This window comes from Lodderomyces elongisporus, chromosome 3 (assembly GCF_030384665.1).
Source record: "Lodderomyces elongisporus chromosome 3, complete sequence".
NCBI lineage: Eukaryota > Fungi > Ascomycota > Pichiomycetes > Serinales > Debaryomycetaceae > Lodderomyces > Lodderomyces elongisporus.
Window position 1 is genome coordinate 177,980 of NC_083675.1, and position 14,645 is coordinate 192,624.

At 37.1% G+C, this 14,645-nt stretch overlaps 9 protein-coding genes across 9 annotated transcripts; 7 read left to right on the forward strand and 2 right to left on the reverse strand. All coding sequences in view use genetic code 12, as the record gives it.

Annotated features, from left to right (window-relative positions):
• Positions 1 to 547: 547 nt before the first annotated feature.
• Positions 548 to 1,501, forward strand: PVL30_002397 (uncharacterized protein; the record flags this gene model as incomplete). Its single annotated transcript, XM_001523405.2, has 1 exon — positions 548 to 1,501. One exon carries the CDS (start codon positions 548 to 550, stop codon positions 1,499 to 1,501), a length of 954 nt encoding a protein of 317 aa, XP_001523455.2.
• A 543-nt stretch (positions 1,502 to 2,044) lies between these two features.
• On the forward strand, positions 2,045 to 2,404 carry YKE2 (Prefoldin subunit 6; the record flags this gene model as incomplete). Its single annotated transcript, XM_001523406.1, has 1 exon — positions 2,045 to 2,404. The coding sequence occupies one exon, from the start codon at positions 2,045 to 2,047 to the stop codon at positions 2,402 to 2,404; it is 360 nt and encodes a 119-aa protein (XP_001523456.2).
• Positions 2,405 to 2,706: 302 nt separating this feature from the next.
• On the reverse strand, positions 2,707 to 3,525 carry COQ9 (Ubiquinone biosynthesis protein coq9, mitochondrial; the record flags this gene model as incomplete). The annotated part of the gene is made up of 1 exon (XM_001523407.1): positions 2,707 to 3,525. The coding sequence occupies one exon, from the start codon at positions 3,523 to 3,525 to the stop codon at positions 2,707 to 2,709; it is 819 nt and encodes a 272-aa protein (XP_001523457.2).
• A 334-nt stretch (positions 3,526 to 3,859) lies between these two features.
• Positions 3,860 to 4,779, forward strand: PVL30_002400 (uncharacterized protein; the record flags this gene model as incomplete). The annotated part of the gene is made up of 2 exons (XM_001523408.2): positions 3,860 to 3,865; positions 3,970 to 4,779. 2 exons carry the CDS (start codon positions 3,860 to 3,862, stop codon positions 4,777 to 4,779), a joined length of 816 nt encoding a protein of 271 aa, XP_001523458.2.
• Positions 4,780 to 4,969: 190 nt separating this feature from the next.
• PVL30_002401 (uncharacterized protein) lies at positions 4,970 to 5,935 on the reverse strand (the record flags this gene model as incomplete). The annotated part of the gene is made up of 1 exon (XM_001523409.1): positions 4,970 to 5,935. The coding sequence occupies one exon, from the start codon at positions 5,933 to 5,935 to the stop codon at positions 4,970 to 4,972; it is 966 nt and encodes a 321-aa protein (XP_001523459.2).
• A 496-nt stretch (positions 5,936 to 6,431) lies between these two features.
• PVL30_002402 (uncharacterized protein) lies at positions 6,432 to 7,052 on the forward strand (the record flags this gene model as incomplete). The annotated part of the gene is made up of 1 exon (XM_001523410.1): positions 6,432 to 7,052. The coding sequence occupies one exon, from the start codon at positions 6,432 to 6,434 to the stop codon at positions 7,050 to 7,052; it is 621 nt and encodes a 206-aa protein (XP_001523460.1).
• Positions 7,053 to 7,697: 645 nt separating this feature from the next.
• PVL30_002403 (uncharacterized protein) lies at positions 7,698 to 10,394 on the forward strand (the record flags this gene model as incomplete). The annotated part of the gene is made up of 1 exon (XM_001523411.1): positions 7,698 to 10,394. The coding sequence occupies one exon, from the start codon at positions 7,698 to 7,700 to the stop codon at positions 10,392 to 10,394; it is 2,697 nt and encodes an 898-aa protein (XP_001523461.2).
• Positions 10,395 to 10,952: 558 nt separating this feature from the next.
• On the forward strand, positions 10,953 to 11,726 carry CIR1 (Putative electron transfer flavoprotein subunit; the record flags this gene model as incomplete). The annotated part of the gene is made up of 1 exon (XM_001523412.1): positions 10,953 to 11,726. One exon carries the CDS (start codon positions 10,953 to 10,955, stop codon positions 11,724 to 11,726), a length of 774 nt encoding a protein of 257 aa, XP_001523462.2.
• Positions 11,727 to 13,124: 1,398 nt separating this feature from the next.
• On the forward strand, positions 13,125 to 14,018 carry PVL30_002405 (uncharacterized protein; the record flags this gene model as incomplete). Its single annotated transcript, XM_001523413.1, has 1 exon — positions 13,125 to 14,018. One exon carries the CDS (start codon positions 13,125 to 13,127, stop codon positions 14,016 to 14,018), a length of 894 nt encoding a protein of 297 aa, XP_001523463.2.
• Positions 14,019 to 14,645: the final 627 nt, after the last annotated feature.

Below are 14,645 nucleotides of genomic sequence, written 5' to 3' on the forward strand. Positions count from 1 at the left end.
CCCTTTCGCCTCTTGTTATCCACCCTCGGTTTTAGGAAGTTGTTGTGCAGCATACTACAGCAACCAAATTACCAATAATTACCCAACACCAATCCTTGGTATCAAAAGCATTCTTTTTTTTTAAAAAACCTACATCTCTTTTTTCTTTACATCTCTGTCTTTGTTGTTTTCATTCTTTTGTTTTCCAATTCTACTTTCTGTTATTACCGTTTTTCCTTATTCCTTTTTCCTTTATTCTTTTGTATTTAGATACAGATAAGCCTTTACCACTCCACTAACCTTTTACTACCTAACTGAAACCCCTGTGGAGTAAGCTATAGAGAGAGGGAAACTCACGCAAAATTAAAAAACCAAAAAAAAGTAATAATAATAAAAAAAATAAAAATTAATAATGACTGATTCTGCTTTTGACCCACTAAAATCTAGAAGAAGAAAATCATCCTTATCAAGCACGTCGTTACACGTCATACCCTCCACAACCAATAATATTAATATCTCTCCTCACAACAACAACAACAACAACACCATAGTCACCACCACCACCAAGATGTCTTTTCCATCTAATCGCAAACACAATGTAAAGCCAAATCAGGCTTCTAATACTATTACCAACAGTACCAATAGTCACACTACATCGCCGCGACCGGAACCTACCATTATCAAACGCCGCAATTCTTCATTTGCAGCACCAAATTCACCCTGGTTCCGACGCAACTCATTCTTATCGCAAACGATGATCCAAGACGAAGATTGCAGTGTTTATGAATCAAATTACGGCGGGTTTTACTCGTCCTTTTCCACGCCGTCATCATCTTCGTTAGAACAAAAAGGTGTTTTCAACAACAATCGGGGTACCCCACATTTCTCGAATTATGCCATCATATCATTACGTGAGTGCCAAGGTTTCCTATTCAACCAGGACCTATTTGCTACCCCATATCAACAAGTGAGATCCAAGGCAAACGCGAAACGATATAGTATGAGTTTGCAAAGAGAGAAAAAGGTACTGCTGAGGCGAGGAAGTAGAGGCCACTCGACAACGCCTCATGATATTAGAAACCACAAGAATCGAAGACATACTAGTTACCATCCTCAACGGCCACAACTATTAAATATAGGCGAAAAAGTTGGTAATGGTACTGGCAAGGATGAAGATGGAGCAATTATTGACGAGGATGATTCGGATGAAGAGATGCATGATGCACAAGAAGTATTAGAGAATCCAAATGGAAACACAATTTCAAATCAGACTAAAGCTGGTAGAAATGATCGATTCGAAGAAGACGGAGGTGAAGGTCAAGAAGATGAGAATGACAGTGAAATGGATGAAGTAGACGACGACGAGGAAGAGGAAGAGGAAGACGACGAGGAGGAGGAGGATGATTACAGGGAAATGCATGCATATGGTGGAGACTACAACAATAGAAGGTACAGGGTAAAAGTCACCGATATATTGTTGGATGAAGAAGATAATGATATTTTTCCTGCACCGGATGTATAAGTTTTTGAATGGAGACTGACAAAGATAAAGGTGGTAAATATAAATATCTACCTGTTTACTCACATGAAAGGTCAAGAGATGGAGTCTTTTCTCGATTACCTTTTTTTGTCATAACTAACTTCAGCTCCCCGTACTAGACGTTCTACATCGATTGTATATAATTGAACTCGATGAAATTAGAATTACAATAATTAATGCTTTTTTTTTGCCAATGATAAATTGTACTCCATAAACACGCTTTATAAAAGTGTGGCATGAAATCTGTCTCTGTATTAAAGTGTCGCGACAATTACCCTCTCACTATCTTTTTTTCCCTCTCTTATTTCTCTCTATTTTTCATTCATAATTAAGAGAAAAGCACCAAAACTAGTAACGATGTCACATTGCGAACTTTAACTACTGAAAGTACGATGTATAATTGATCTATTTTTATAAACTAGAAATTAACTCCATTAGTTTTTGACAAAGAAACTAATACTACAAAATAGAAACTCCCAACCTTTTACACACCAGGATCAAAGTATTTTGATATATCTTTCAGTTATGGCAGATTTAAACAAGAAACTAGAAAATCTTTCACTCGACTTCTCCAACCATCAAAACACATTACAAGATCTTATAACATCGCGATCTCAATTGGAAACCCAATACCAAGAAAACAAGATTGTTCGTGATGAATTTGCCCAAATTGATGGAACTAGTGAAAGTTGTAAAATTTACAAATTGGTGGGACCAGTATTGTTGCCGCAGGACTATTCAGAGGCCGAGATGAATGTCAAAAAAAGAATCGAATTCATTGAGGGTGAAATTAAACGTGTTGAGACAAGGATTGAAGCAGAAGAGAAAAAAATGGAGGGTATTAGAGGGGATATCGTGGCATTGAGAGCGCTGGTGCAAACCTAAATCCATGGTAAACACCCTTTATCCACTTTAGTTTGGAAATTTTCTCAACTTTTAGTCGTTTAATTATAATTTTTTTCTTGTTGTTGTTGTTGTTGTTGTTCTTTCGTTTGAACGGAATGAGGACAACTATCAGCTTCATTTTCGATAACTGTGCTGGCGACCAACGTCAAGAAAATATAAGGATATTAATATACATATATACATGCATGTATACATATCTACCTAGATACATTGACAGGCTAATACGAGCATATAAAATTACACACACAATTGATTGATCAACAATTATCCCCCTAGTGGGTTTACCCCCTTGCAACTTGTGACTTGATTAAATTTATCAAAGAGATTGCATTGAATCCAACCCATTGTTCCATATCTACCCACATTTGACCTGCCTTTTCGTACTCCTCGACTTTGTCTCTAACAAACTGCTTGGTCATCTCATAGCCTTGTGTAGTATCACCTAGCATGTATAATTCAGACTTGACGTATATCGCACACATGCTTGCCCTCTTTGTATACCACGCAAAGTCATTACTTTGATCGCCACTATAATAAGCAAAATCATCGCCCAATGCAAGCAACTCCTCTAATGCTGAAGGAACATTATATGGCGTAACCAACATGGCCAACCCCAGTGATAAATGGGACATAATGGGAATATTGTAGGATAATCGCTCGTTAATTAATCTTTCCAATCTCTGCTCTTGAGTTAGTTGAGCAAATTCAGAAGTCCCATTACCAGCAAATGGTTGGTATTGCGTCTGGGCAAATGTATCAAGCTCTTGTCTTTTAAGCTTCAACCAATGAAGCATTAGTTGATAAGGCAATGAATGGTTCAGTGGGTTATTTGAGGTGAAAATCGATGTAAGTGATTGCGGGTATCCCAAGTCAGTTATCGCTTTGGAGATGGCCAGTGCTGAAAACCCATATTGTGGAATGTATGTAGTGGCTCTAGTAAGAATTTTAGACTCAATGTGATCCTTATCGTTTACTATTTTGTTTGAGCCAATGTGGTCTGTTGAATGATAGCTTCTTTTGATGAGACTTGGGCATACTTTAACACCCGCTGGCGTATTTGGTCTAAACACCGAGCTGATGGGTCTTAGGCGTTGGAGCATGGTTGATTGTGCTAAGTGAGTAGATTGTTAGTGATGACGGTGAGGGTAAGAACGGGTGAACAGAGGTGGAGTTTGATGAGTTGTGCTTGGAAGTCCCTTATTTACTATTTTGGGTGGTCTGACATGTACAGTTAATTTTTCCCTTTTTTTTGCCTTTTTATTTATATTTTTATTTTTTTCTGTTTTCGGGGCTGAAATATTGCAAGTTCCGAATTTTGAATATTTGAGAAATATCAACTTCCGAGTCTGAAATACAATTCACGAGTGGCAAGATCAAAAACCAACTAAATTACAAAACAATCACAAGAACACCTACCATTGGAACAATAACACAATGCTCGTATGTATTCGTGATCTATAGAAATACTTTTTGAAAAAAAAAATTACTCCGTGCAATTGAACTATTAATGAACTAACATTCACTCTTGTTTTCTTTTTCATCAGATCAAACCTATAACAGAATTGAGAAACCCTCGTCATGTTCTTGACGTTGATGTAAATGACTCCCTGAGTCCCCAGCCAATTCCATCAATTGCTATCAGAATTGATCCTGACACAAAATACAACTATGTTTTGATTGTGCCCAGTACAATGAGTCTTATAGCTGAGCAATTACCAAATTCTAATGCTGTCGGATCAATAGAAATTACGTATCCTGAACTATACAAGGACATAAAAGAAACAGAGTCATTAGCAGAATATGACGAAGATGAACAGCTATATGCTGCTATGCAATCAGAGAATATCAAGAACAAGTACCCAACATCAACAATACCTATCAACCTAACCAACAATGGGGTATTGTCCATAGTGGTGCCACTCATTAAGAATATAATCGCATACAATATTTTCGCAAATGAATTGGTCACACATCTCAATTTAAACAAAGAGTGGATTCTTCTTGCGCCATCGAATTTGAATAACGGACAAACGGTCAACAAACTCCAACTACACAATGACAATACTGACCCCGTGTTTCAAAATGTGCCCGTTTTGCAACCACCTCATACAATCACAGGGGTTAGTGCTGCACTTTTGTCCCTGCTTAGCTTAGTTGATGCTCCTATTGCAACTGCTTTGGTTTTGGATTCAGAAGGACAAATTGGATACGAAAAGAGTGACAACGATGCCATAGTCGATGTGGCAAGTATCCTTGGCATTATCTTCAATCTCGACCACAAAAACTACGTGCGAAAAGTTAGTTCAAATGTGAGGAAATTTAATGGGTATTCTAATTTGGGAATGTATATCTAATACTTTGTTTACTTCAATAAATCTATTAAATAATTGTTGTAGGAACAAAAACATTAAAAAAAATATTAAAAAAAAAACAAACAAAAGAAAGAAAGAAAGAAAGGAAGGGAAAATGAATATCTATATTAATATCACCAAAAAAAAAATTGAATTATGGGAATACGAAAACATCAAGAAGATCTAGGGACTACTAATTTGATGAGTTACGCATTGAAAGAAAGCAGTTCCAAAGAACGCTAATGGATGAACTGAAAGGAACCTGGAAATCGCGGGGCACAATTAGGAAGTTGAAAAACTGGACAGGGAACCACACGGAATAATTTATCATCAATGTCTTTAAATATATCTTGCTTAATTTTAGTTTAGTATCATCCCAAGTACCATTTTCCAAAATTATTGTACCATACGTGAAGAAACAAAACAAGGAGATTGGTGAGAAGCAAAATTGGTCAGTCATTACTTTACGCAAGACTTCAATGAACTTGGGATCTTTTGAGTAAATTTGAAGAAACTTGTACCACCAACATTGGACAAATCCCATTATAAATCCCCAGCACATGAAACCGGCAAGTCTGTTGAATTGGAAATATGTTAGTGGTACTGGTGGGGCAGGGGTAAAATCTTCTTCTCGTGTTTCTGTCTCTTCGTTATCTCTTCGTAAATAGTTTATGAATCGATCTAAACCTTCTTCGTCTATACTGATTGTATCGTCAAAAGCATGGTCATGGTCATGGTCATGGTCATGGTCATGGTCATGGTCAAGGTCATTTCCAGCTCCAGCTCCAGCATCACCAAGAAAGTTTGCAGAATCGGCATATATGGAAGAAGGATTGTATTCTGTTGGGTCTCTGATCTTGAAACTAATTAATGGCTCATTCGGTCGATATGCTAAAATCAGTTGTGCTAAGCTCTCAGATATCCCGTATAGTACCAAATTTGTTACAATAATGGTAATCAACGAACTTTTCATATACAAGTTTGTGTACTTTGTAGTGAGCTTATATAAAAAGATGCCAAGAACCAACATGATGAAAAAATTGACCATGGGAATATTGTGGCATCTGATGCTATTAATGAGCCGAGTGAATAGACTTTTTCTCCCAGATGAAATACCCCTATTATCAACTTCATCATACTCAGGAAGCTGAATCGGCATCGTTTTCGAGAGTTTGAAAATGCACTAAAGTCCTTAACAACTATATTTTAAAAAAAAAATCAATGAATCAGAAGAATTGGAAAGAAAAAAAAACCCCCCGAAAATGATAATATCATGAAAAACCTGATTATGCTGTTTTCTTCCTAGTCTTTGGATGTGTTTATGTATTATGCAAGTATGTGGGTCAGTTAAATCACTATGTTCCTGGTTATCCGTTATAAACAAGACTGAGATAGTAGATTCCAATTAATCATATGGTAGCGCAGTATATACCAATCAAAAAGTTTGTGAAAAAAATAATGTAAGCAACCACCAACCTATCTGGCCATAGAGACGGAAGCTGAAGCTGAGGCCGAACTGAATCATCACGCACACCATCAACTACTAAGTCTATTACCACATCAGCTTGACTAAACGTTTTCACCACTGACATAAACTAGTCGTTACACTTTTTTTTTCCTTTTATTTGTTTTTAAAAAAGTATCCTCACGTCACCATGTCATACACCGCATCAAATAGACCAGTGAGGTCACTCCCACTAGACAGCGACTACGAATTAATAGATGGAGATCCATATTTCGGTAGAGTTGTGCGTTACTTTCGTCCATCAGACTATCTCAATTGGGGTATTGCCACAGCAGCTTTTCCCTTGGCTATTCATTTCTGGGAAAAAGTTGATCCAATGAACGGTAGAGGTGCCAAGCCAGTGAAGTTACCACTTGGAACTTACAGATATGCGACTATCATGGGTTTCTTTGGTGGTTTTTACTTATCCTACATTAGATCCAGTCAAAGATTTCTTGGATGGAGAGAAAATGAGAGAGAAGTTAAAAAGGATAGATATGAGATAAAGTCATTGTTGGCCCAAGGTAAGATGCCATACCATGAAAATGAAAGTGCATTGGATGACAGATTGAAAGATGTCGCCAATAGAAACTCGCAGTATAGTGCATTGATGCTTTGGATTATCCCATGGTTCAACTTTGCTTACCACCCATACCACCAAGTGAACTTGGAAAAGTACTATGTCGACAGACCAGGTGAAGAAGCATGGGGATTCAAGTTGAAACCTTTGAGTGAAATCTACGGTGACAAACAGGTCCCAAGCATCAATTAGGGGAAGGTGACGATTACATAGAAGTGAAGAAATACGGAAATAGTACTTTAATTTTTAAATGAAATATAAGTTATATATAAACCAGAAGAAAGGAAAAAGGAAAAGAGAAAAGAGAAAAAAGAAAGAAATTAGAAACGAAAGAAAGAAAAGAAGAACTCTCTGAATACTGCGTAGTTCAAATCTAAAGTATTTGTAAGTATTTTCATAGTTTTGACAAGGCAAAGAAAGTATTTCCAAAAATTAATCTTATCCTTCAACTTCTTTTTTTTTTTCATTAGCTCTTTTCCAATGTTTTGTTTTCTCTTTGAGATTTTCTAGTTGACGATGACGAGGTAAATGCAAAAATAGAGATCTTGAAACTACAGAGGAGAAAAAAAAAGTGTATAGAGCCAAGAGAGAAAAAGAGATAGAAAGAGAGAATGTGTGGGTGTGTGTATGTGTGTATGTGTGTGTTTTTGTCTCAATAAATGAAAGGTAAACACAGGATATACACATTCACACGTACACGCACAATTATACATTTACATATACATACACGTTATCTTCCCATTTGCTTATTTCTACACCGTTAAGTTACATTCCCTCTTTTTCTTTTTTCTTCTTCAACTTTTCTATCATTCTTCAATAATTACCACTACGTCGATCATGGACGAAGAAATCGATCCATTGACACTTCCTTTTGAGGAAAGAATTGTTCACAAAGTATGGAAAGTCAGGTTAGGCGCTTATGAAGAGTTATCATCCCAGTTTAAACAATCACCCCACGAGAATGATCCCATATTCAATTTACAGCCACCGGACTTACTCAAACGCATTATATTAGACTCCAATGTGGTTGCCCAAGAAACAGGATACAAGGTGCTTATAGATTATTTGCAATATGGAGGAACACCACAGAATGTTCTGCGGCTAGTTAAAGGCAATGAGATCATTCCAGCAATATGCGAAAAGGGTCTTTCTTCATCGAGAAAGGGAACCAAGGATAACGCAATTGAAAGCATATTACTCATGCTTGAAATTTTACAGGATCCCGCACCTTTAATTGAACAGATTCTTCCTTCGCTTACTGCCAAGTTGCCGAAATTAGTCGCTGGTTGTACAACGTGTTTGGCCACTATTTACGAAAATTTTGGATGCAAAGTGATTGCACCAAAATTGGTGATTCCATCATTAAGCAAATTATTCGCACATGCCGATAGAAATGTACGAGCAGAGGCAACAAAATTAACCGTCGAGTTGTATAAATGGATGAGAGAAGGGTTGTCTAACATATTATTCCCCGAACTTAAACCAGTCCAACAAAAGGATTTGACAGCTGCATTTGAAAAAGTAAAAGACGAAATGCCAATGCAAAAAAGATTGACAAAACAACAGAAGGAAGAGATTGTGAGGCAACAGGAAGAAGAAGCTGCTGCTGCTGCTGCAGCTGCTGAGGCGGCGGCGGCGGCGTCGACAACTGCTACAAACTCTATTGAAGGTGCTCGAAATCACGGTGATGATATCGAGATGGCAGATGTGTCAAAAGCTAGGGAATTTGATCCATTAGAATTTGTCGATCCAGTTGAAGTATTGAGCAAATTTCCCACTGACTTTCATCAAAGAGTCCTGTCTGCAAAGTGGAAGGATCGTGTTGAAGTATTGGAAGAAGTGCTTGCCGTGTTGAATAAGCACCCCAAACTAGTAACTTCTGATGACTATGCACCCTTAATACGAATATTTGCCAAGAACATGAAGGATGCTAATATCCAAGTTGTCCAGTTATCAGCAAATTGTACTGACAAAATAGCCAATGCATTAGGTTCGCACTTCACTCGATACCAGTCATTGATCTTGATGCCTGTTATTGAACGAACAAAGGAAAAGAAACCTTCTGTGGCTGGTGCACTAGACACGTTGCTCGATACAATGTTCAGTATATCTAGCCTTGGATCCGTACTTGATGAAACAATCGAAGGAATGAAGTTAAAAGTACCACAGAACAAAATAGCTTGTGCTAACTACTTGAGGAGGTGCTTAGCCAATACAACAGTTCCTCCAAAACATGCGGAAGTAGATTCCATAGTTGAAGCGGGAGTCAAATTGTTGAGTGAATCACAAGAACCTATTAGACAAGCCGCTACAGAACTTATTGGAACGTTAATGAAAATTACAGGTGAGCGCCAACTTAGTAGAGCGCTTGAGAAAGTTGACGATATCAGAAAAACAAAAATTTTAAAGTATTATCAAAGTGTGGAAGTAAAATGCTCAAAATCGAGTACTAATGTCGGAGGTGGTACAGGTTCCAGAGCCATTGGCAATGCTAGTGCAAGTGCAAATGCAAGTGCAAATACAGGCTCGGGTAGAACTGCATATTCTTCTACTACCACCACTACTACTACTACTACTACAAAAAAGTTTTCTTCCTCGCGTCCAGCCTCTGGTGGTCATGTCAACTCGACTAGTAATGCATCAACAATTCCCGCTAAGCGTACTGCTGTATCACCTGCTAAACGGCTTGATGATTCCAAAGTAAGCAATTTGGGTAAAGGTTTAACAGCTAGATCATTGGCAAAGCCTACTATTCCATCTTTGCGTCCTCCTCAAAACCACGCCAACTCTTTATCGTCAAATTCTGCGGGTTCTTTCAATTCTATAGAGGCAGCTATTCCCTCTCCTCCCACTTTACCAGATAGGAAACAAGAGGAAATAGATCATCTCAAGGCGGAGTTGCAAAAACTTCATCAGCAACACCAGAACGACAAAGCAAGTATTGCCGCTCTCACTAATTCGAATCAAAGTTTACAAGCAGAACTTGCTGCTCTCAAAGCGCGACTCGAGTCTGAGAATAGAAACAATACAATAACCATCAATCACAAGGAAACTCAAATTAACAACCTACGAGTTGAGTTGGAAAAAGCCAACTACAAGATCAAAAACCTTGAACAAGAAAATGAAATTACCAAGTTACAACAATCAAACAAACTGTTTAGCAGTAATATTTCTAGCCATAGAGTCTCGAGTTTACCCATATACAATGGCCCAGACTTAAGTTCAGGAGTGAAACGATTATCAATTGGTGGAGACGAATCTCAACTGCACCTACACCTGCACTCGCTGTATCAACTGCAAGTACCGCAACAACACCAACAACCACATCCTCAACGCTTTTCAAGCAACGGAGGTGGATATGTGACTCCTGACTCTAGTCTGTATAGATCACGATATTCCCATGCAAATAGAGAGATTATGGACGTTGATAGTGGTGATGATTGGAAACGTGCTGCCGAGGTAACTTCACAGTTGAAGGCTAGGATCGAGAGAATGAAAGCTAGAGCTAGAGCTACACAAAATGTGGAAACATAATACCGTAAAATTTTGTGAAGCTGTGAAGCTGTGAAACTGTATAGTTCCAAAATTTTTCAAATTTTGTAAAAGTGCAAGATATAATATTTATAATACTTAGTTTATAATCGGGTTTGATTTACTTTATCTTCTGGGTATTCTTTAAACTCGATACATATATATATATAGCAGATTCGTGTCCACCGTAGTTAGAAGTAATGCTTGTGCGTGGATCCCGATAACGCAAAACTCTCCGGTGAACAGTACGAAAAAAAAAAATATTTAATTAATGAAAACAAATAGCCAAAAAAAAAAATTAAAAAAAAAAGTATTAACTGAATTCTGAATCTCACGGTTCCTTTACGAATTTTTCGAAAAATTATAGTCTCACCAAAACAATTACAACTACTCCATACCACCTGGGAACCTATTATCCACTATTCCTCTTTTTTTTTAAGAGTCGGTTTCAGCTTATTTCTTCATCATCTTCTTCTTCTTCCCATTTTCGTCCCTGTTCCCTCCATCACACACAAACACACACAAACACATATAAACCTTTTTTATACAAAACTGGCAAAGATGTCCTCTACAAAACTCAAGATCCTTGTGCCTGTTAAGCGAGTAATTGACTATGCAATCAAGCCACGTATAAACAAGACGCATACTGGCGTGGAAACCAAAAATGTCAAGTTCAGTATAAACCCATTCTGTGACATTGCTCTTGAAGAATCGCTCCGTCTTCGTGAGGCTCATAAAGGTATTGTTGATTCTATCCATGCAGTTTCCATAGGTCCTACTAAAGCCCAGGATATTCTTCGTACAGCAATGGCCAAAGGTGCCGACACATCCACATTGGTTGATGTGGGAGACGAAATTGTGGAACCACTTCAAGTTGCAAAGATGTTGAAATCCGTGGTGGAGAAGCAAGGACTGAATCTTGTTGTGTTGGGTAAACAAGCAATTGATGATGACGCAAACCAAACGGGTCAAATGCTTGCAGGCTTATTAGGCTGGCCACAAGCTACAAACGCATCTAAAGTGGAATTGAAGGACGAGGAAGTGTTTGTTACCAGAGAAATCGATGGAGGTGCAGAGACTTTAAAAGCCAAATTGCCAATGATTATTACTGTGGATTTGAGATTAAACGAGCCCCGATATGCTACCTTACCAAACGTAATGAAGGCGAAAAAGAAGCCCTTGGAGAAATTAAAGCCAAAGGATTTGGGATTTGAAAGCATTGAAAATAGATTGGAGGTTGTGAAAGTAGAGGAGCCACCAGCAAGACAAGCGGGTGTCAAGGTAGAGAATGTTGACGAATTGGTTGCTAAATTGAAAGAACTAAAGGCCATCTAATTGAAAGGAATGTGTATAGAAACGACAAAAACAAAATAAACAATCATTTATCAAGGACCCTCTGTATCAGCCTCCGCCCCCCCCTTTCCCAAAAAAAAGCAAAAAAAGAAAAGAAAAGAAATGTGATGTTGACTAGAGGATAATGAACGTTTACCGTAGTGGCTATACCTGTCGAGTCTAAACATCTTGTATTACCTTATTCAATCGATTGGAGTTTGTTTTTTTTGTTTTGCTTTCTTTTGTTTTTTTTACTTTTTGCGTTTTAGTTTGAACATGTCATTGTTGAATTTTTGATACTTGCTTTGCTCTTTTGGCTTTCTCAAATTACCAGTTCTAAATGGCATTGCCATTTCTTTTTCTTATAATCATGTTAGTCTTTTTCTCTCATTAAAGTGGGTGTGGGGTGGTTCTTAGTAATAGATTCATAAAATTTTATTCTCTAAACTTACTTAAATGCTCTTTGGCTTACTTTACACCTCAATTTGTCTCTGATTGGATTCTGGCAACCATTTTTTTTAGTACTTGACTAAACTATTTGTCTTTTAGTCAAGTAACTACATCATAGCACAGCTAGTAAAGCACATTTAGGTCACTATCTTTCCGTTGAAGATTGGCCTCATCAATCAAACGCGGAGTTTATGAAAAAAATCACCAATGCACATATCAATGCAAGTTCTCCAACCTAGATAGTATACAGCACAATCAAATCAAAAAACAAAAACGTGTGTTGTAGCAACTGTTATTGCATACCACCAGACTAATTAAATTTAAAAAATGTACCTTATGAACTAGCCGGCACCTTCGGTTATACAACCCGCTATTGTCTGGTGGGTCTTTTTTGTTTGAGGTTGCTATCCTTTTGGCCACTCTCGCTACTATTATTCAAGCTTACGTGATCGGAAATAATGCTTCATCAACTAAACAGATCTTTAGTTATCTCTTTGTTCTCCAATTGTATAGAGGTCTCAAATTCAAACTAAAATTACCACCACACCAAATGGAGCAACTAGTATTTCGGTGCCAAAAAACTTGGTTCTCTCAAAAGTAAAAAAAAAAAAGACGACTAGTCGGCCATTTCGTCATCGTTATCTTTATTTGCCTTAATAAAATTACTTGAAGATCTCCTCCTAAACAAGCTATTCCTCCTCCTCACGCTCCTGCTCCTGCTCCTCATAAATCTTCTCCGCTTTTCGTTTGCTCTCAATTATTCCGCTTTGTTTCCGCGCAATTTGTTTGCAAAAGAGTGAAATGAACAATATACATATACATATATATATATATATATGAGTATGTAAAGAAAGAAAGAAAGAAAGATTAGATTATGAAAAAGATAGCCGCAAGAGATAGAAGAGGAGCAGAAAAGAAAAGAAAAATATCAACAGCAACAGCAACAGCAACATGCCCACCACCTTAACAGCTTCAGTAGACTTTATTTCTCAAGCAATTAACAATCACAACTTTCCAAATGCTAGTATACCGCTACTTGCTGGAGTCTCGGGGCCCCAGGGTTCTGGCAAATCATATCTCACCGAGCATTTGACTTTGGAATTACAACGGAAATTTCCACAACTCAACATCATCCAATTTTCAATTGACGATTTTTACCTTAAGCGAGCTGAGCAGGCAAAGATTACAGAACAAGCGTTGAAAGATAATAATATACTATTGCAAGGACGTGGATTACCAGGCACCCATGACCTTCTGCTTTTGAATCAAGTTTTGACTGATCTTGTAACTAACTACAACAATGGCAAATGGGAACCAGTTCAGATCCCAGTTTACGATAAATCGGCATATGGCGGATTGGGTGATAGAGTTTCAAGCGACCAATTTCAAACTATCAATAGCCCAGCTGATGTTATAATTTGTGAAGGGTGGTTCAATGGATACTTGCCATGGGATGATAATCAAATTAGACTAAGATATCTAATGTCACCTCCAGATTCTATTGTACAAAGGCACAAATTGTATCAGATTCAAGATATGAATACGAAGTTACTTGAATATGTGCCTATTTGGAACAAGTTTCAGTTCTTTATAATTATCAAGACCAACCCAATTGAGAATGTGTACAAATGGAGGTTGCAACAAGAGCATCATTTGATCAGTACAAAAGGAATAGGTATGACTGACGAGCAAGTATATAGGTTTGTCGATCGGTACATGCCGATATATAAACTCTATTACCAGAGATTGTGTGAGGATGGATTATCAACTGCAGAATGCTTGGTTTTGACAATCGATAGCAGCAGAAACTTGCAAGCAACTCTTAAACAGAGTAGACTTGAATAGATGGAGAAATATCACCAAGAATACAATTATAATATAAATGATAATGAAACTGTAATAGTAGTAGTAATGATAATAATAATAATAATGCAAAAAAATCAAAGAAGAAGAAAAAGAAGAAGAATGTGGTTTTGCAAATGACATGAGGTTGTCTAATAAATCTAATTATTTTTTAATTTTGGAGAAGGAAAAGCTTTTTGGATTTTGTAGTCAGAAATGGTAAATGGTACATGGCACATGGCACATGACACATGACACAAGGTTCTTCCTTCACCTTTATTTTTACTTTTAATAGGTTTCATGATAAATTGCTTTTTGCCTTGCTTTGGTTTGTCTTGGTTTTGTCTTTCAATATTTTATTTTATTTTACTTCATTTCATTTCATTTCATATCAATTCGGTATGTTTTGCTTTATTTTATACTTATTTTAATTATGATTATTATGATTATTATAATTATTATGATTATTATTATTTTTTGTTGTGTTGTTTATTCCTTGGAGTTTCGGGCGGTTGCAAAATAATATCAATATCGCTGTAAGTTGTGTTTCATAATGTCCGTTTCTGAAGCCTAATGAGTAGTATGATTTGCTTATAACGCTATATCACTTCTTAATTCTTCTTTTTTTGC